Genomic DNA, 18,863 nt, shown 5'->3' on the forward strand with positions numbered 1-18,863 from the left:
CGGCATTCGTACCGGACAGTTAGTGTCCGGTGCTAAATGCCAAACACGGACTTTCCCCGGTAGTTCGTTGCAATGTTCGGAGCTCCAAGGGAAGTCCATTGCAGAGAGAGCTAGATCTTCCAAATCAAAAGTTCAGGTCCCTATTTTTTGAATGGGGCTCCGGTTCTGGTTCAAGTTTGGGTACAGTTCTGGTACCCGAACCGAACTTTGGAATAAAGTTCGGGTTGGGTACCAGAACCAGAACTTCCACTGGTCCGCTCATCCCTATTGACAAGAAATAAGGGGGAATCAGATGTAGGATCTATAAGCGATGAGAACTGGGAGCCTTGGAAGCCCCTAAAGATGTTTCTCCTACCTATACTGAAGGAGCCACACAATTATATATTCTTCACCGTACATATTACACAACATCCAGAATACATACGGTACAACTTGAATTCCTGGATGAGGGCCTTAAATGTCACAGGGGCCCAAGAACCCTTTTAACCTTCTGTCGGACTGCCTGGAAATTAGGGGATACTGCGTCCAAGTGGTTCAGTTCCTCCACAACTGCATGGAAATCCCCATCACTGGAGGACCCTAAGACTTGTCTACTATTTATTGACTCTGAACAATACCAAGGACTGTAGATAGATTATTCCTGACTGAGGCTCTATAGCACGAAAATATGTGGCCGGACATTGGATGTCGTCAAGAATGCCTACCATCCCACAATGGCACTGTGTTCTACAATATCCTTAAGGCCACGGCCCCACTATCAGTATTTGGTCAGTATTTTTTCTCAGGAGTGGGAGCCAAAACCAGGAGTGGGTGATAAATGCAGAATTGGTGAGTTGTTTCTATTATACCTTTTCTCTGATTGTTCCTCACCCCTGAGAAAAATACTAACCGAATACTGATAGTGGGTCCATGGCCTAAGGCCAAGGCCTCATTGTCAGTATTTGGTTTGTGGGACAACCCGTTTAATTCTTAATGGAGTGCAAAAAACATTGGAGAAAAGCAAAAAGAATGTACAAAAAAGGTTGGTGGAAAGAAAAGGTTCAGGCAACAGCGCCAAAAAAATACACTTACAAAAGACACTTTCAGTTTACAAAACTGCAGAGAAAAGGAAAGATTCCTGAAGAGTCTTCTGCTTGAAAAACAGACGTTTTTAAGTGCTAGAAAAAGATGCAGTGTGAACATACCCTAAAGATGTCAGATGTCTACTGGAGGCAAACATCTATACGCACGTACACACAATGCATCCAGTATATAAGGGGCATTTTAGTAAAACTAGCATGGAATATCACCTAACTATTCCTGAGCTTGTATCATGGATGGTTTTTAATATCTTACACCAACATGCACTACCCACAGCCAATGATGCCTTCTGCATAACCCACAGTAGGTAGGGCCGCAACATATTTGTTAATGTATTTACACCAATTTTATGGTGTAAATATATAAAAATATGCCATTTGGATCAAATGCCAAATTTATGAAGCACCTGTGCCAAATTTTTCATCACAGGTGTCAAACACAAAGCATTTATAGTTTTCTTGACAGTCTTTCTTGCTTGACTGTGAATGCAGAAATAGCTGTCGATCACTAAGGACGGCCCACTAGCTGTCAGTCACTTAGTAGGACCGCCCACTGGACTCCTAAGCATAATAAAAAAGCTGGGAATGAAATGAATAAAATACAAGTTCTAATGAATATTTTCCCACATAACTATATATCAGTCTGTTCAGCTCCTGGTGGCTTAAAGCTATCCTCTACACCAAAATGAAAATTGTAATAAACATGACTGATCTTACTGTTGTTTGTGTATTCTGGCCCCCCATTTGCACACAATGGCCACCACAATCTCAGATTTCCCTGTGAAGAGTGTTCTTAGGTAGCCTAATCTAATCTATCTCTTAGATACCGGTCTGAAGCCTCTCATCCAGCCAAACCAGAACTCACACTTTGCACTGATGAGGGGCAGTACCCCAAAACACAGTGTCTACAAATTGAGTTTCCGGTTCTGGCTTATATTCCTAAATCATGTGATAAGGCTCGTTAAAGGGTCACTACTGACGTCTAGGATTGCTACTTCCTGTAGGTGGCGCTAGAGTTCTGCTCCTCTTCCTCTCTGAAGAGACAGACAATTAGGAAGTCTAAGATACACCTCTTCTTGGTACACTGCCCCATGATCACCAGCACCAATTCTGTCAGCACTGTGTCCATCTAGACTTGTAATGCATAGGAAAGCCTGAGACTGTGGATGCGATTGTGGTCCAGAAGGCAAGAACAGTGGCAGGATAGTTTATGAGGAGAGCACCAGATATGATTGACTATACAGTGGTTCCGTATAGTCAAATTTTTACTGTAGGTTCTCTATAAAGAGGACCTGACACTTGCCATACATACTGTATTTTTCGGACTATAAGACGCACTTTTTTCCTCCAAAATTTTGGAGAAAATAGTAGGTGTGTCTTATAGTCTGGATATACCTGCTGTGGCTGCAACTGAGAGAGCAGCGATGGAGGAGCGGGTCACAGAGGCAGTAGCAGGCTGCTGCAGCTAACGCTGTGCCCGCTATTAAAGAAAATGAATATTCACTGCTCCCCATGCCCATACCCCCGGCGTGGAGAGCGGTGAATATTCCGGCAGCTGATAGTGGCGTGTGGGAGCGCATGGCAGTGATGTCATGCGATGCTTACATGGTGAGATCAGCTGCTGGCATCTGAACAGGACACAGCGCTGGAGCAGAGGGCAGGAAGGTGAGAATTGTTTATTTTTTATGTATGCAGTGTGTTGGGGGCCATGCATACCAGGATGAGGATGAGGGGCCATGCATACTAGGATCGGGATGAGGGAGCCATGTATACCAGGATAAGGATGAGGGGGCCATGTATACCAGGATAGGGATGAGGGGGCCATGAATACCAGGATGGGGATCAGGGGGCCATGTATACCAGGATTGAAATGTGGGGGCCATGCATACCAGGATGGGGATGAGGGGGCCATGCATACCAGGATGGGGATGAGGGGGCCATGTATACCAGGATAGGGATGAGGGGGCCATGTATACCAGGATGGGGATGAGGGGGCCATGTATACCAGGATGGGGATGAAGGGGCCATGTATACCAGGATGGGGATGAAGGGGCCATGTATACCAGGATGGGGATGAAGGGGCCATGTATACCAGGATGTGGATGAGGGGGCCAGGCATACCAGGATTAGGATGGGGGCCATGTATAGCTGGATGGTGTGCCATGTATACCTGCATTGGGGACCAAGTATACCTGCATTGGGGATCATGTATACCTTGATTGGGGGCCATGTATACCTGGATTGGGGGCCATTTATACCAGGATTGGGGCTTTATATACCTGGATTGGGGGCCATATATACCTGGATGGGGATCATATATACCTGGATGAGGATCATATATATATCAGCATGGGTGGGAGGCATATATACCAGGATGAGATTTTTTTTCTATTTTCCTCCTCTAAAACCTAGGTGTGTCTTATGGATCTGTGCGTCTTATAGTCCAAAAAATACGGTATGTAATTTTCGATGGCGTAAATGCCGCTGTTCTCTTGAATCCTGTGTTTTTTTTTTACTGTGTCTCTTTGTTCCCAAGATACGGCCCCGTATCAAGGGAGCGTGATCATTAACTCTTCTTTGTGGGCATGTATCTCAGGACCATGTCCCTTTGGAAACAAGACTAGATTTAGATACAGGGAGCAAAAAGTAAAAGGGGGTCATATCTCAAGAATGGAGAGGAGGAAGAACAAAAAATAACTCCAGATTCAGAAGAACAGCGGCATTTACACCAGTAAAAAATGACATATTAATGCCAAGTGTGAGGTCCTCTTTAATGTTAATTACAATTATGTTGAGATCTAGAGATATCAATCACCTAATTGCTCCAAAGAGGAGGATGGCTGTCCCTCCCCAAAGTACGTGCCCCTCAACTACAGAAAGGAGATCATCAATATGACAGATAGTATATATGTGTATAATGGCCACTCACCTCACTGGATGACAAGTCACTGCTATCAGTCTTAGTGTGGGCAAGCTGCTGAATGCAGTTATTAACTGTAATACTGCTCTTCCCAGGAGCCAGATCTTCTTCGGGAATTTCCACCCATCCGAGGCAGTGAACTGCAAAACTCTGAAAGAACAAAATATATTTTTAAGGTATTATATATTAATAGAGTAAGATTTACTAATATATTGCTATACACAGTCTATATCAGTTTATATATATATATGTGGGGAAAAAAATATTTAGTCAGCCCCAATTGTGCAAATTCTCCCACTTAAAAAGATGAGAGAGGCCTGTAATTAACATCATAGTTAGACCTCAACTATGAGAGACAAAATGAGGAAACAAATCCTGAAAATCACATTGTCTGATTTGGAAAGAATTTTTTTTTAAATTTTGGTGGAAAATAAGTATTTGGTCAATTACAAACGTACATCTCAATACTTTGTTATATATCCTTTGTTGGCAATGACTGAGGTCAAACGTTTTCTGTAAGTCTTCACAAGGTTGGCACACACTGTTGCTGGTATGTTGGCCCATTCCTCCATTCAGATCTCCTCTAGAGCAGTGATGTTTTGGGGCTGTCGTTGGGCAACACGGACTTTCAACTCCCTTCAAAGGTTTTCTATAGAGTTTAGATCTGGAGACTGGCTAGGCCACTCCAGGACCTTGAAATGCTTCTTACAAAGCCACTCCTTTGTTGCCCTGGCGGTGTTCTTGGGATCATTGTCATGCTGAAAGACCCAGCCACATTTCATCTTCAATGCCCTTGCTGATGGAAGGAGATTTGCACTCAAAATCTCACGATACATGGCCCCATTCATTCTTTCATGTACACAGATCAGTCGTCCTGGTCCCTTGGCAGAGAAACAGCTGCAAAGCATAATGTTGCCACCCCCATGCTTCACAGTAGGTATGGTGTTCTTTGGATGCAACTCAGCATTCTCTCTCCTCCAAACACGCCGAGTTGTGTTTCTACCAAACAGTTCTACTTTTGTTTCATCTGATCATATGACATTCTCCCTATACTCTTCTGGATCATCCAAATGCTCTCTAGCAAACTTCAGACGGGCCCGGACATGTAATGGCTTAAGCAGGGGGACACGTCTGGCACTGCAGGATCTGAGTCCCTGGCGGCGTAGTGTGTTACTGATGGTAGCCTGTGTAACGTTGGTCCCAGCTCTCTGCAGGTCATTTACTAGGTCTCCCTATGTGGTTCTGGGATTTTTGCTCACCATTCTTGAGATCATTTTGACCCCATGGGGTGAGATCTTGTGTGGAGCCCCAGATCGAGGGAGATTATCAGTGGTCTTGTATGTCTTCCATTTTCTAATTATTGCTCCCACAGTTGATTTCTTCACACCAAGCTGCTTGCCTATTGCAGATTCAGTCTTCCCAGCCTGGTGCAGGGCTACAATTTTGTTTCTGGTGTCCTTCCACACCTCTTTGGTCTTCACCATAGTGGAGTTTGGAGTGTGACTGTTTGAGGTTGCGGACAGGTGTCTTTTATACTGATAACAAGTTCAAACAGGTGCCAGTGCTACAGGTAATGAGTGGATGACAGAGGAGCCTCTTAAAGAAGAAGGTACATCTCTGTGACAGCCAGAAATCTTACTTGTTTGTAATTGACCAAATACTTATTTTCCACCAAAATTTGAAAAAAAATTCTTCCCAAATCAGACAATGTGACTTTCAGGATTTTTCTCATTTTGTCTCTCATAGTTGAGGTCTACCGATGTCAATTACAGGCCTCTCTCATTTAAGTGGGAGAACTTGCACAATTGGTGGCTGACTAAATACTTTTTTCCCCATTGTATATATGTGTATATATATATGACGCGCCCCCTGGGACATATTCCTTTTTGAGGGGAATACCCGGCACCGGATCAGATGGGGGGTTGTAGTCTCCGAGCGGCTGTGACCCGGCCCCGTGCCCAGGGCGTCAAGCTCAGTGTTATGTGGCAGTCCTACAGATGTTATTAAGAGTTCTTTTGTGTCGACTACGCCACCCGTTGTGATGCGGTCACTGTGGCCGCCGCTGCAGCAGGGTCCGCTGAGGCTGATGGTGGGTGCGCAGCTTGGTGGGATAACCCCCAACGGGAGGGGTATAGCCTCAGAGGGGACAGGCGCAGAGGATGGGGGTTGTGGTGGTGTAGTGCAGACGGCAGTGAAGACAGAGTCGGGTTGTGCAGTTAAGGGTGTTTACTTACTGCAGATGTTGTACTGGTCACTCCAGCTGCTAGTGACCACCCGAGCCGTGCTGCGTCCACCAGGTCCTGGATCCAGCCAACCCCCAAACAAGTCCGGAGCGTGGCCCTGAGCTCTCTTTCTGTCCCGTTCTCTGGCCGTCCCCACCAGTAATCCACCTAGGTCCAGCTCCCTCGGGCCTTCTGTTGGGACACCCTTGGCCCTGGGTTCCCTGACCCTTCATGTGGTGTGCCTTCGGGGTGGATGTGATGGGTGACCGTGGCAAACGCTGCCCACGGTCTCCGGTCTCTGGCTGGGGAATGTCTTTACCCCACCAGCTTGGGTTCCGGTACCCTGATGCCGACTCTTCACCCGGTGCTTTTAGTTGGGATCTCAGAGTCCTTCTCTTCTGTGCTCTGGGTCTCTCTCTTTTCTCCTCTCTCACTCTGGGTCTTGGTCTTTCTTCTCTCCTCTCCTGACTTGTTCTCTGCAGCTGATCCACTCTGCATCTGATCCTCTGCATCTGACCCTGATCTTAGTTGGTGCCCACCTTATATACACCCTCTATGTGTGAGCTCAGGTGACCAGCACCCAATGAGCTCCTATCTTTACCCAGGCTGCTCCCCCTATCTGCCCCTACACTACATGGGATGTACCACCCCCCTCCCACTCCAGCCAGGAACAGACTCGGTCGTACCTGCACATTTCTAAGTGGGAGTACCGTCGGTCTGCTCCTCGGAAATGGGATGTGTGTAGTGCATGCAGCCTACCGAGCTCAGTTCCACACTCCATCCTTACCCGGGAGTGGAATATCACACCTCTGGGTTGAGGTGCAATACTCCTGTAGCAGCCGAATCCTCAGGGTGCTACATTCCCCCCTGGTAAATCACAGCACGTCCTCGGGCTGTAAAGACAAAAACACCAAAACATACAAAATTTTCATATAAACATAATAAAACATATAAAACATTATATATATAAAACTTTTCATATAAACATTCTCGTAGTCTCTTGTTTCAGGTTCCTCCTCCGGACACTGTGCAACGTGTGTCCGGGAAAAGTGCGACAGTCTCTTAGAAAAACTGGTTTTCCTATAAAACCGGTAGGGGGCGCTTTAGGACGCGCAACTATATACAGGGAATATGGCCGCTCTCAGTCCTCGGCCAGGTAGAGGGAAGGGAATGGCTGCTCACAGTCCTCAGCCTGTGGGATTAAGGGGTTAACGGGTAAACAGTTCACTCAGCTGGTCCCAACGGGGACTATATATAAGTATCAACAGTTTCAGTTTCTTTATACCCCGATTGGGTAACTATCTACAGCTTCTGCTCTGCCGCACTCAACGGCGTCTTCCTCCTGCTCTTTGCTTTTTGCTGGTGGTAACTTCAGACCCGTCCGGGTCCTCTTGCTCCTCCTCCTCGCACCGCAACTCCTCCTCCGTCAGGCGGTGTACGTGGAGGGCGTAAGGTCCTTTGGCACACTTGTGCCGGGTGAAGGTGACCTCGTCTCCGATGTAGAGGTCACGACCTCTGTGCCCCTCCGACAGATGGGACTCCACGTCTCTGCGCGTGACAAAGACGTCGCCGGGGGTGTTGTTGTCTCTGATGAAGCCCCACCCATGCTGCTGGTTGAACTTGATCACTGTCCCGATGGTGCGGGGACAGTGCGCTGCACGGGGGTCCCTCCTGGTCCGGCTCTTCTGCTCCGCGCTCCTTACTTGAGCTTGCTGTTCCCGGACCCGCCTCTCTCTCCGCTCCCTCGCAAACTCCTCAAGCTGTTGGCGGCAGCACTCAGCACGCTCCGCTGCAGCTGCCCTGGTTTCCTGGGTGAACCCCATTAGATCTTCTCCGGTGGGGTCCCACTCAAACTGTGCTTCCGCTAGCGGGGGCGAGATCCTTATTACGGGCTTCGGAGCCGGAATCAGGGGTGCACACATGGCCCCAACCCTCCTCTGGTGCTCCAGTTCATAATACTTCTGGGGCCAGATGAAAGGCTGCCCGTCCGGCCACGTGTGCTGGGCAAACAAGTCCTCTCCCAGACGCGGCACCCTTGGTTTTACGGGTGCGGGCGCGGTGGTGGTGGCGCCCGGGTTGCCCAGGCCTTGCGGCCAGGCCTGGGGCACCTGGAAGGTGAAGGGCACCGTTAGGACGGCGGCGCCCTGGGCTACCTGGCCTTGCGGCCAGGCCGGAGGCTCCGCGGAGGTAGGGGGCGCTGTTGGTGATGCGGCGCCCGGGAATTCTAGGCCCTGCGACCAGGCTGGTGGTACTTCCCGCTTGGTCACGCTCGGGGTCGAGGCGTGTGACGTCACAGGGGTCGCGGCGGCGGCTTCCGGTTGGGGCCTAGTCTGCGTCGGTGACATGGCGTTTTCGGGCACAGCAGGGGGACTTTCGGGCTCTGCGACGGGGAGCTGGGGCAGGTAAGCGGTGTCACGGCTTGGGGTATAGGCGTCCCCTTTACCTGCCTCCATGCGTTCGGCTCCCTCCTCGGCGCCGTCTCCGGCCTTGGGTCCTCCCGCGCCATCCTCAGAGGCGGTCTCCTTCCTCATCTCGGCTGGCGTGCTCCGGGTGTTGGTTTCAGCTTGCGTCTTGGTTTCAGCTTGCTGGGCCATCTCCCGGCTCCATTCCGCCAATATCTCGCGCTGTACCCGGGCCATCCTCCGTGCGAGGCCCTCCAGGGCAGTCTGTGCACACTCCCGGTCTCGGGGGAGCTGTGCAAGGACCTCCACTAGGCCTAGTGGGGTCGTGGTGTCCAGCAGGCTCCTGACCAACGGGTCGGTGCTGCTCTGCTCTTCTTCCAGCAGGCTCCTGGCCAGCGGGCCGGTGCTGCTCTGCTCTCTGGACATCTCCGGGTGAGCTTCTCTGCTACTCTTCTCCAGGCTTCCTGCCTCCGGGTGCGCTCGCTCCAGACTGCTCCAAGCGGCACCCATCTTTGTTCTCTTCTTTCGTCTCCTCCCACTTCGAGGGCGGTCCCGGGGCAACTCGGTGACTGTCAGCTCCAGGTGGAGTTCTTTCACGCTGACAGACACCTCCAGCATCACAGTCTCTGTTGGTGGGGGCGGTTTCCACTTTTGGCGCCATTTTCTGTCCTGGCCCATGATGGGAGGTGGCCTCTTGCCCTCCTTTGGCACGCCCATAATGGCGTCCGCTGCTCTTCCAAGGCGGGAAATCTGCGGTTTTGGCGGGAAGCGTCGCCCAGTGGCGGGAAACTCTGCAGATGGCGGGAACAAGTTGGAAATGGCGGACAATCGGCGGGAAACGACTGGTGATGGAGTCCGATGGCGTGGACCCTCCGGAACCGGCGGGAGACTTCTTTCTGAGGTAAACTTGCACTTTTCTTCAGGCACGCAGTACCCGGGTGTTGCGGGCACGTAATCCTGCCGACTACGCCAAAGTTGACGCGCCCCCTGGGACATATTCCTTTTTGAGGGGAATACCCGGCACCGGATCAGATGGGGGGTTGTAGTCTCCGAGCGGCTGTGACCCGGCCCCGTGCCCAGGGCGTCAAGCTCAGTGTTATGTGGCAGTCCTACAGATGTTATTAAGAGTTCTTTTGTGTCGACTACGCCACCCGTTGTGATGCGGTCACTGTGGCCGCCGCTGCAGCAGGGTCCGCTGAGGCTGATGGTGGGTGCGCAGCTTGGTGGGATAACCCCCAACGGGAGGGGTATAGCCTCAGAGGGGACAGGCGCAGAGGATGGGGGTTGTGGTGGTGTAGTGCAGACGGCAGTGAAGACAGAGTCGGGTTGTGCAGTTAAGGGTGTTTACTTACTGCAGATGTTGTACTGGTCACTCCAGCTGCTAGTGACCACCCGAGCCGTGCTGCGTCCACCAGGTCCTGGATCCAGCCAACCCCCAAACAAGTCCGGAGCGTGGCCCTGAGCTCTCTTTCTGTCCCGTTCTCTGGCCGTCCCCACCAGTAATCCACCTAGGTCCAGCTCCCTCGGGCCTTCTGTTGGGACACCCTTGGCCCTGGGTTCCCTGACCCTTCATGTGGTGTGCCTTCGGGGTGGATGTGATGGGTGACCGTGGCAAACGCTGCCCACGGTCTCCGGTCTCTGGCTGGGGAATGTCTTTACCCCACCAGCTTGGGTTCCGGTACCCTGATGCCGACTCTTCACCCGGTGCTTTTAGTTGGGATCTCAGAGTCCTTCTCTTCTGTGCTCTGGGTCTCTCTCTTTTCTCCTCTCTCACTCTGGGTCTTGGTCTTTTTTCTCTCCTCTCCTGACTTGTTCTCTGCAGCTGATCCACTCTGCATCTGATCCTCTGCATCTGACCCTGATCTTAGTTGGTGCCCACCTTATATACACCCTCTATGTGTGAGCTCAGGTGACCAGCACCCAATGAGCTCCTATCTTTACCCAGGCTGCTCCCCCTATCTGCCCCTACACTACATGGGATGTACCACCCCCCTCCCACTCCAGCCAGGAACAGACTCGGTCGTACCTGCACATTTCTAAGTGGGAGTACCGTCGGTCTGCTCCTCGGAAATGGGATGTGTGTAGTGCATGCAGCCTACCGAGCTCAGTTCCACACTCCATCCTTACCCGGGAGTGGAATATCACACCTCTGGGTTGAGGTGCAATACTCCTGTAGCAGCCGAATCCTCAGGGTGCTACATATATATATATATATATATATATATATATATATATATATATATATATATATATATATATATATATATCTCCTTTTATATAGTTCTTGCCCCTTGGTTGTACAAAAAAAGTCTTTACATTGCTGTCCCTACAGGACAAAATTGAGAAAAAGGAAAAAAAAAAACCTTCTCAAAATGAAGAGGTCAAGTGTATCAGACAGGGCACCGAAAGCGTCTGTGTAATAATCGCAGTATAGGCCTGATCATCCCTGATGCATTATGAGAGGTGTATTGTTGACTCTTTTAGGTACCACCTGATGAAGATAGTTTGGCTATCGAAACGCGTTGTGGAGAGGGCGTATTAAATGTTTTTAGCCCTAAATACTGTCTCTCAGTGATCAATTCAGAGCTCCATAGACCGCTTTTTCTTTTTTCCATAATCGCAGTATAGGCCTAATCATCCCTGATGCATTATGAGAGGGGTATTGTTGACTCTTTTAGGAAATTAAGTCAACCAAACAATCAGATGTTCGCCACAAGCTGTAGCCCCCAACAATTAGCTGAGGAATATACGTACCATGGGCCATAAATTTATGTTAAAAATTATAAAACAAAATGATAAAAAACAAACACAGATAAAAATATAAACTCCCAACTAGATGGCTGTTTAGTCTTAAAGGGAACCTGTCATGTCCTGTCTACTATGTACGCTGCCCCCATAGCGTTGTTAGTAATGCAATGTGCATCACTAACACGCTTTTTTCATTAAAATTGGTGGTAATATAATGGGTATATAAATCTGCGCAAGCACCCCACTAATATTAGCGCTCTCCGGGAGCAAAATTCAAAGTGGGCAGCGCCAGCCCTGACTGAATACGAGGATCATACCTCGATAACTGAATACGAGCAGGTAAGACAAAGTATATAAAACGTTATAACATCATTATACTACCACTGATTTTAATGAAAACAGCTTGTTAGTGATACACATTGCATCACTAACAAAGCAATGGGGGCAGTGTACATAGCAACTAGGACGTGACAGGTTCCCTTTAAAGGAATTTGTCAGTAGGATCAACCTCCTAAGCCTTCTATATTGGCATATGGGTCATAGGAAGCTGAATAAAATGACACCTTGGTATCTGTGATCCTATGTCTTATTTCAGAGAAATCCACATTTTTCTTAACATGTAAATGAGCTGTTAGGATCTATGGGCGGGACACTGATCTCCCTGAGAATCTGCCTCCAGGGATTATTTTAAATTAAATTAAGTATTTCATCAGATCACATACGAGTCCAGAGTTTTGCATCCATAGTAAATCCCCAATTGCATTCATCATCTCTCTGCCCATTAAGTGGGTTTTTCACTTGCAAAACTATCTTTAGGTGTGCAATTCTATAGAACTTACTAATGTACTTTTGTACCAAAAGCTCCTTTTCCAGCCCTATGCTTGACATATGAGAAAGTCTCCATTATCTGCACACTATCAGAGCTGTGTGTCACGGCGGTAACTCGCATGCTTCCCCAGCACACCTCCACTTACCATGCGGTTTCTTCCCCCATCAGCTAGTTTGCCTCATGCTGCACTACCTGTAGCATTTACTTAGCCTTAGGAGGCATGGCCGTTCTCTGCAGGAATTTAACCCTGCTAGGTCCTGCACAGATTAGGTTCCCTGGCTGATCTCCTGCTAGAAGGGCATTTATTAGGCGGCTCCACCTACCACTCCCCCCTGAACGTTGGTTACTATGTGCTTAGCACCCGTTCATGTGTTCCATTTTGTTCCGTTTACCCGTCCTGTCTGACCTCCCTGCTCCTGCCCTCGGCTCCATTTACTGATCCTGTGCTACCTGCCCTGACCTCGGACCGTCTGACCACGCTTTTGTCTTTGCCCTCCTGTACTGTGAACCCAAGCCTCTGACCAGGTCCGGACTGGGGCGCCAAGGGCCCACCAGTAACATCAAGTCCAGGGGCCCACTTTTCAGCTGCATGCTAATATGACTTTTCCCTCATTCACAAATTTCTATAGCAATAAAATGGGTAGAATTAAATAAGATCCTACCTTTGTACATAGTGAGTCAAGTGTATTGTGCCAAGTACTGCTCATATCAGAGGGTGGTGGCTCACCGGAGGATTCTTCTGTTCTCCTGTGGGCCAGTCCGAGCATGCCCATGACTGCTGCGGCAGTCCCGGGCACTGCCCTGGAGTGATGCCTGCCAAATACCTGCAGCCAAGCCTAACCTCACCACAAGAGGCTCTAGCGAAAACCAGATAGTAACTTAGTCATGCCCCTCCCGGGTAAGCCCAGCCCGTGACGCAGTGGGTCCACACCCACCAGCCTGACACTGTGTATGAAGAGTCTATTGAAGTAGCCCCCTTCTCTGTCACATCAAATGAATAGACAGAACAGGGGGCTGGTATAGCTGCTGAGATGAGCACTCAACCGGCCCCCTTCACACACAGCTGCTACAATGACAGACCTAAGTCAGGAAACACAAAGTGTTGCTGTCAGGACCTGTGACTAAGGGTGGAAGAGAACCTTGTTTCCCATTACCCCATGTTACATAGACTTGTATCAAGAACAGTTTCTAAACTGTACAACCATCTTTAGTAGACTTTTTAGTCCCATTCTGCTGTAGACTAGAATTTCTATTGTTATTAAACCATTACCTAGTTCAACCCTACTTATATTTAAATACTTTTTAGGACTATGATCTGGATTCTTGAAGGGTTATTATTGGAATAAAAAATTATCTCGCATCCAGCAGTTGGCACCTGCCAATTGTGAGAACGGGGCTCTGGATCCCGGAACCTGCAATACTCCATCTTGAATATAACGTAGGTGTGCATGCTCTGCCTCTGCTCCATCCATTGTCTATGGAATTGCCAATTACAGTGCTTTGCTATTTCCATCAGTCTCATATAGGGTTGGACTGGCCCACCAGAAAACTGGAGAGTCCTCCGGTGGGCCCTGGCTTCTCCTTCAGGTGAGTTCATAGTGCAAACCTTGCAGCTGCTATGGGGCTCTTGAGTGGGGGAGAAAGGTGGGCCCTCAGAATCAAATCCTCTGGTGGGCCCGATGTTCTTCAGTCTGACACTGGTCTCATAGACAATGAGTGGAGCAAAGGTCAAGCATGCGATCTGCTCCATACCGTTCTTGGTATCCAAAGCCCTGTTCTCAGGATCTTGGGGTTCCAGCTGTCGGACCCACAGCAATCAGTAAGTCATTTCCTATCATATGGAATATTTTACCTAGAATTGTTATTTACAGAAACAATGTATAAGGGTACAAGGTGCAGGAAAGAGGGTGGATATATTAGGTTCTGGATGGAAGGATATTGGGACGGTGAAAGAGGGTGGATATATTAGGTTCTGGATGGAAGGATATTGGGATGGTGAAAGAGGGTGCATATATTAGGTTCTGGATGGAAGGATATTGGGATGGTGAAAGAGGGTGCATATATTAGGTTCTGGATGGAAGGATATTGGGACAGTGAAAGAGGGTGCATATATTAGGTTCTGGATGGAAGGATATTGGGATGGTGAAATAGGGTGGATATATTAGGTTCTGGATGGAAGGATATTGGGATGGTGAAAGAGGGTGCATATATTAGGTTCTGGATGGAAGGATATTGGGACGGTGAAAGAGGGTGCATATATTAGGTTCTGGATGGAAGGATATTGGGACGGTGAAAGAGGGTGCATATATTAGGTTCTGGATGGAAGGATATTGGGACGGTGAAAGAGGGTGCATATATTAGGTTCTGGATGGAAGGATATTGGGATGGTGAAAGAGGGTCCATATATTAGGTTCTGGATGGAAGGATATTGGGACGGTGAAAGAGGGTGCATATATTAGGTTCCGGATGGAAGGATATTGGGACGGTGAAAGAGGGTGCATATATTAGGTTATGGATGGAAGGATATTGGGATGGTGAAAGAGGGTGCATATATTAGGTTCTGGATGGAAGGATATTGGGATGGTGAAAGAGGGTGCATATATTAGGTTCTGGATGGAAGGATATTGGGATGGTGAAAGAGGGTCCATATATTAGGTTCTGGATGGAAGGATATTGGGACGGTGAAAGAGGGTGCATATATTAGGTTCTGGATGGAAGGATATTGGGACGGTGAAAGAGGGTGCATATATTAGGTTCTGGATGGAAGGATATTGGGAGGGTGAAAGAGGGTGCATATATTAGGTTCTGGATGGAAGGATATTGGGACGGTGAAAGAGGGTGCATATATTAGGTTCCGGATGGAAGGATATTGGGACGGTGAAAGAGGGTGCATATATTAGGTTATGGATGGAAGGATATTGGGACGGTGAAAGAGGGTGCATATATTAGGTTCTGGATGGAAGGATATTGGGATGGTGAAAGAGGGTGCATATATTAGGTTCTGGATGGAAGGATATTGGGATGGTGAAAGAGGGTCCATATATTAGGTTCTGGATGGAAGGATATTGGGACGGTGAAAGAGGGTGCATATATTAGGTTCTGGATGGAAGGATATTGGGACGGTGAAAGAGGGTGCATATATTAGGTTCTGGATGGAAGGATATTGGGACGGTGAAAGAGGGTGCATATATTAGGTTCTGGATGGAAGGATATTGGGACGGTGAAAGAGGGTGCATATATTAGGTTCTGGATGGAAGGATATTGGGATGGTGAAAGAGGGTGCATATATTAGGTTCTGGATGGAAGGATATTGGGACGGTGAAAGAGGGTGGATATATTAGGTTCTGGATGGAAGGATATTGGGATGGTGAAAGAGGGTGCATATATTAGGTTCTGGATGGAAGGATATTAGGACGGAGTGCTACATATGTGAGACTTTCGCCTATATGAGTCAAATATTTTTCATAATTATTACCTTACTACCTGGTTCATTGATATTGCGAAATAAATCTTCATCATGCCAATGAAGAGAAGGCCTGGAAATAAAAGATTCATTCAAAAACAGGTATTCATGAATTTAGTGCACACAACCCTGAGACAGGATTTCCTTCTCTATAGAGGACCTGCAGAGACATTGGCATTTTGTCACTTAAGAATTAGTTTCTCAGAAACAAGAAAGCCATGGTAAAACCTTCACTTTGTCATTGATTGAACAGACTGATATTATGTCATTTTACCATCGGTTCCTGAAAGGCTAATTTATAGGTCACAACCAAAATTGATGCCCCTCCTGTCATCACTTTGACAAAAAGGGATCTTGCCAGGAATCAGGAAGATGTCTATATTTCAGCAAGAATAAAAACGAAGATTTCCAATTTCTGATTCACTAACATATTAATTGTTTCAAGTGTTTGGTGGAAACACCCTGTTAATTAAGTGTTAAAAATTACACTAGAAGAGCAAAATGACAATATATGGAGATCTTACCGCCTGTCTGGGGCAGAAGCTGTTCCAGGCTGAGCAGAATCATTAGTAATTGACATTCTCTGAACTTTCTGAAATAAGAACAAAGTTCCAGGATAGTCAGAGCAGTAGATCGCTAAAGTATGATATGACATGGGTCTGAGAACGGATCAGTAGTGTGGAAGCAGACTAGATTACTTCAAGCCTTCTACCACACATATTGGATACCAATTGCCATTGCCAAATAGAGAATGGATGCTGTGAATTCTACCAGACAGGACATATGAGCGCTGCAGCCAATCACTGGCTCTGCAGTGACCTGTTAACGCCAGTGATTGAATGGAGCAGTCACATGTCCTTTCATAGACACATCATTGCTGCAGCCAGATATAGAGATAGGTGGGAGAACAATCAACGTCAGAATGGGAATGACAAGGGATCAATAATGTGAATATTGTTTTCTGTAAAGACATTTTACTCACCAGATATTAAATGTCTAACTAAATGGTAATACTTTATACACGTGACAACATACCTTTTCCTGAATAGTGCCTAAGGTGTTGGGTATTCCTGAATTGTACACTGGGTGCTGCCACTGAGTGGTCCCCGTTGGCACATGCCAGTAATAAGTGCCAGAAGAGTCCCGGATTGTCCTCCATCCCGGAGGAAGGTCAGAATCAGCTTCAAGGGTTTGATCACTCCAGAGATTATCTTAAAAAGCACATACAAGAGAACTTCAATTGATAATGTCATACGAGTATGGTAATGGCACAAAATAGTTATCTACTAGAAAATCTACATAAAGGGGTTGTCTACCTTTGGGAACAATCTTTTTTTACTTACTTGCATGTATCTGGGGCTAAAAACCATTTATGGAATTGGGTTTCATTAAACATTTTGCACTGCTTGCTTCCTATAGCCTCTGTATAAGGCCATGTTCACACGTTCAGTATTTGGTCAGTATTTGTAAGCCAAAACCAGGAGTGGAACAGTCAGAGGAAAAGTATAATAGAAACACGTCACCACTTCTGAAAAAAAAGAGAGTTGCCAAAGGTGGACAACACCTATAATGAGCAGTCAAAAGTGCACCAGACATAAAGCAGCAGCTTAAATCTTCAACTTGTGGCTGAGATACATAAATGGCTTGTCTGCTTTAGGGAATCCCATCTTGCTACATAAAGAGCTTAATGTTGAGGTGAGTCCGACAAAAACATCAGCTGACGTTGTGGATGACGACGATGAAAGGGAACATTTTCCTATTGAATTTTTAAATAGCTTAACCCCATCAGGCATGCCAAGTCATTGCCTTAGACTTAAGGTGGGCAGCATCATTATGTTGTTGAGAAATTTGAATATAAAACGAGGACTCTGCAATGGTGCACGATTAGTTGTAACATCATTGAATAGAAATGTTCTTGAGGCAGAGATTTTAACAGGATCAGCTGAAGGTGATATGGCATACAGAGAGATTTCCACTCAATCTGCCCTGGGCAATTCACTTTTTGTATTGGCGAACGTCTCTGTAACCTTCTAAATTTTATTTTTGTTTTCCGTAATGCCATTTACTAATTTATTAATTATGACAACTTTGTTATTTATCGTGTAAAAAGGCTGAAAGTTAATAGACATGGGTAATTTGAGTTAGTTTTTATTATGTAGAGCACACTTTTCTAGCTTCCGAAGCTGATTTGTTTCGGAACTCGGGCTGCTAGTTTTCAAATATTGTGCTAGAAAATTCCAAGTAATCGATGGGGATTTCTCTCATCAGGACTCATCAACTATTAGCCAAAGTAGAGAGTGGCCATAAACCATGCCCAACGCCACGACAGCTATGAGGACCCAGCAGTTCAGTGCATTACAAGTTCAGCCCAGCGCGTCAGAAGTCTATGCTTATCTGTAAGTAGCACTGCTCATGCACACCAGTACTGGTAGCCTTCCCTGCCTATCCTGTCTCCACTGTACCGTACCCTGATCAGGAAACATTACAATTCTGTACCCTGATGGATTTGTCATAACATGGGATAAAGTTATATGCAATGGTAATGATAAAGGGTTGTGCTCATCATCAGTCTTCAAGAGTGCACTGCTCCACTGCCTTCCTGCTTTCCAGGGGCAGAGCACACTGACTGACTACCAGTTCGGACCAGCAGCATTGTCAAACTTGCTCTTAAGGTATGTTCACACAGGGCGTTTTGGTGAGTTTTTTTCCTGCAGCAAAAAACCTGCTCTCTTGGCAGGAAAGAAGCAGCGTCAAAAGCGCGGTTTTGGTGCATTTTTTGGCGGCAGTTTTTGGTGCGTTTTTCAGGATCTCAAAGTTCAGCTTTGCTTTCACCACAGAAACATGAACACAGGTCACCAATGCAAGACATATGTTCATGAAAAATTACACATTACAAATGTAGCAGTAGGGGGAGAAGAATTGGCCAGGAATAGTTTACCTAAGACATTGGCAGAGCATTGAGTTTATATAGGACAATGTTTACTTTCACACTTTGGTCAGCCCTTCAGTTGCTCAGGCATTGTTCAATTTCACACCTTGGTTGGCCAATGTTTACTAACGGTAAACTTGGGAAAAATCACAAAAATAAATGGGTTTCAAATACTGCTGTACTTGCTTTTTTTCACAAAAAAAGCCACAAATGCTGATACCTGAGTTTTTTTCAGCGTTTTTTTGCTCTACCCATTGTGAAAAATACTGAA

General features: G+C 47.0%; 1 protein-coding gene across 1 annotated transcript in view; it reads right to left on the bottom strand.

The window, feature by feature from the left end:
- Positions 1 to 18,863, bottom strand: part of APBB3 (amyloid beta precursor protein binding family B member 3) — a 246,464-nt gene that overhangs the window by 147,199 nt on the left and 80,402 nt on the right. Inside the window, exons 3-6 of the mRNA XM_073650614.1 lie at positions 16,699 to 16,874; positions 16,188 to 16,255; positions 15,676 to 15,736; positions 4,009 to 4,149 (exon numbers count right to left, since the gene is read on the bottom strand). Of these exons, the coding sequence (XP_073506715.1) occupies positions 4,009 to 4,149; positions 15,676 to 15,736; positions 16,188 to 16,255; positions 16,699 to 16,874 (446 nt within the window). The remainder of the gene's footprint in view (positions 1 to 4,008; positions 4,150 to 15,675; positions 15,737 to 16,187; positions 16,256 to 16,698; positions 16,875 to 18,863) is intronic.

Source organism: Phyllobates terribilis, unplaced genomic scaffold (genome assembly GCF_046119375.1).
Source record: "Phyllobates terribilis strain yellow unplaced genomic scaffold, ASM4611937v1 Scaffold_10__3_contigs__length_209671492, whole genome shotgun sequence".
Taxonomy (NCBI): Eukaryota; Metazoa; Chordata; class Amphibia; order Anura; family Dendrobatidae; genus Phyllobates; species Phyllobates terribilis.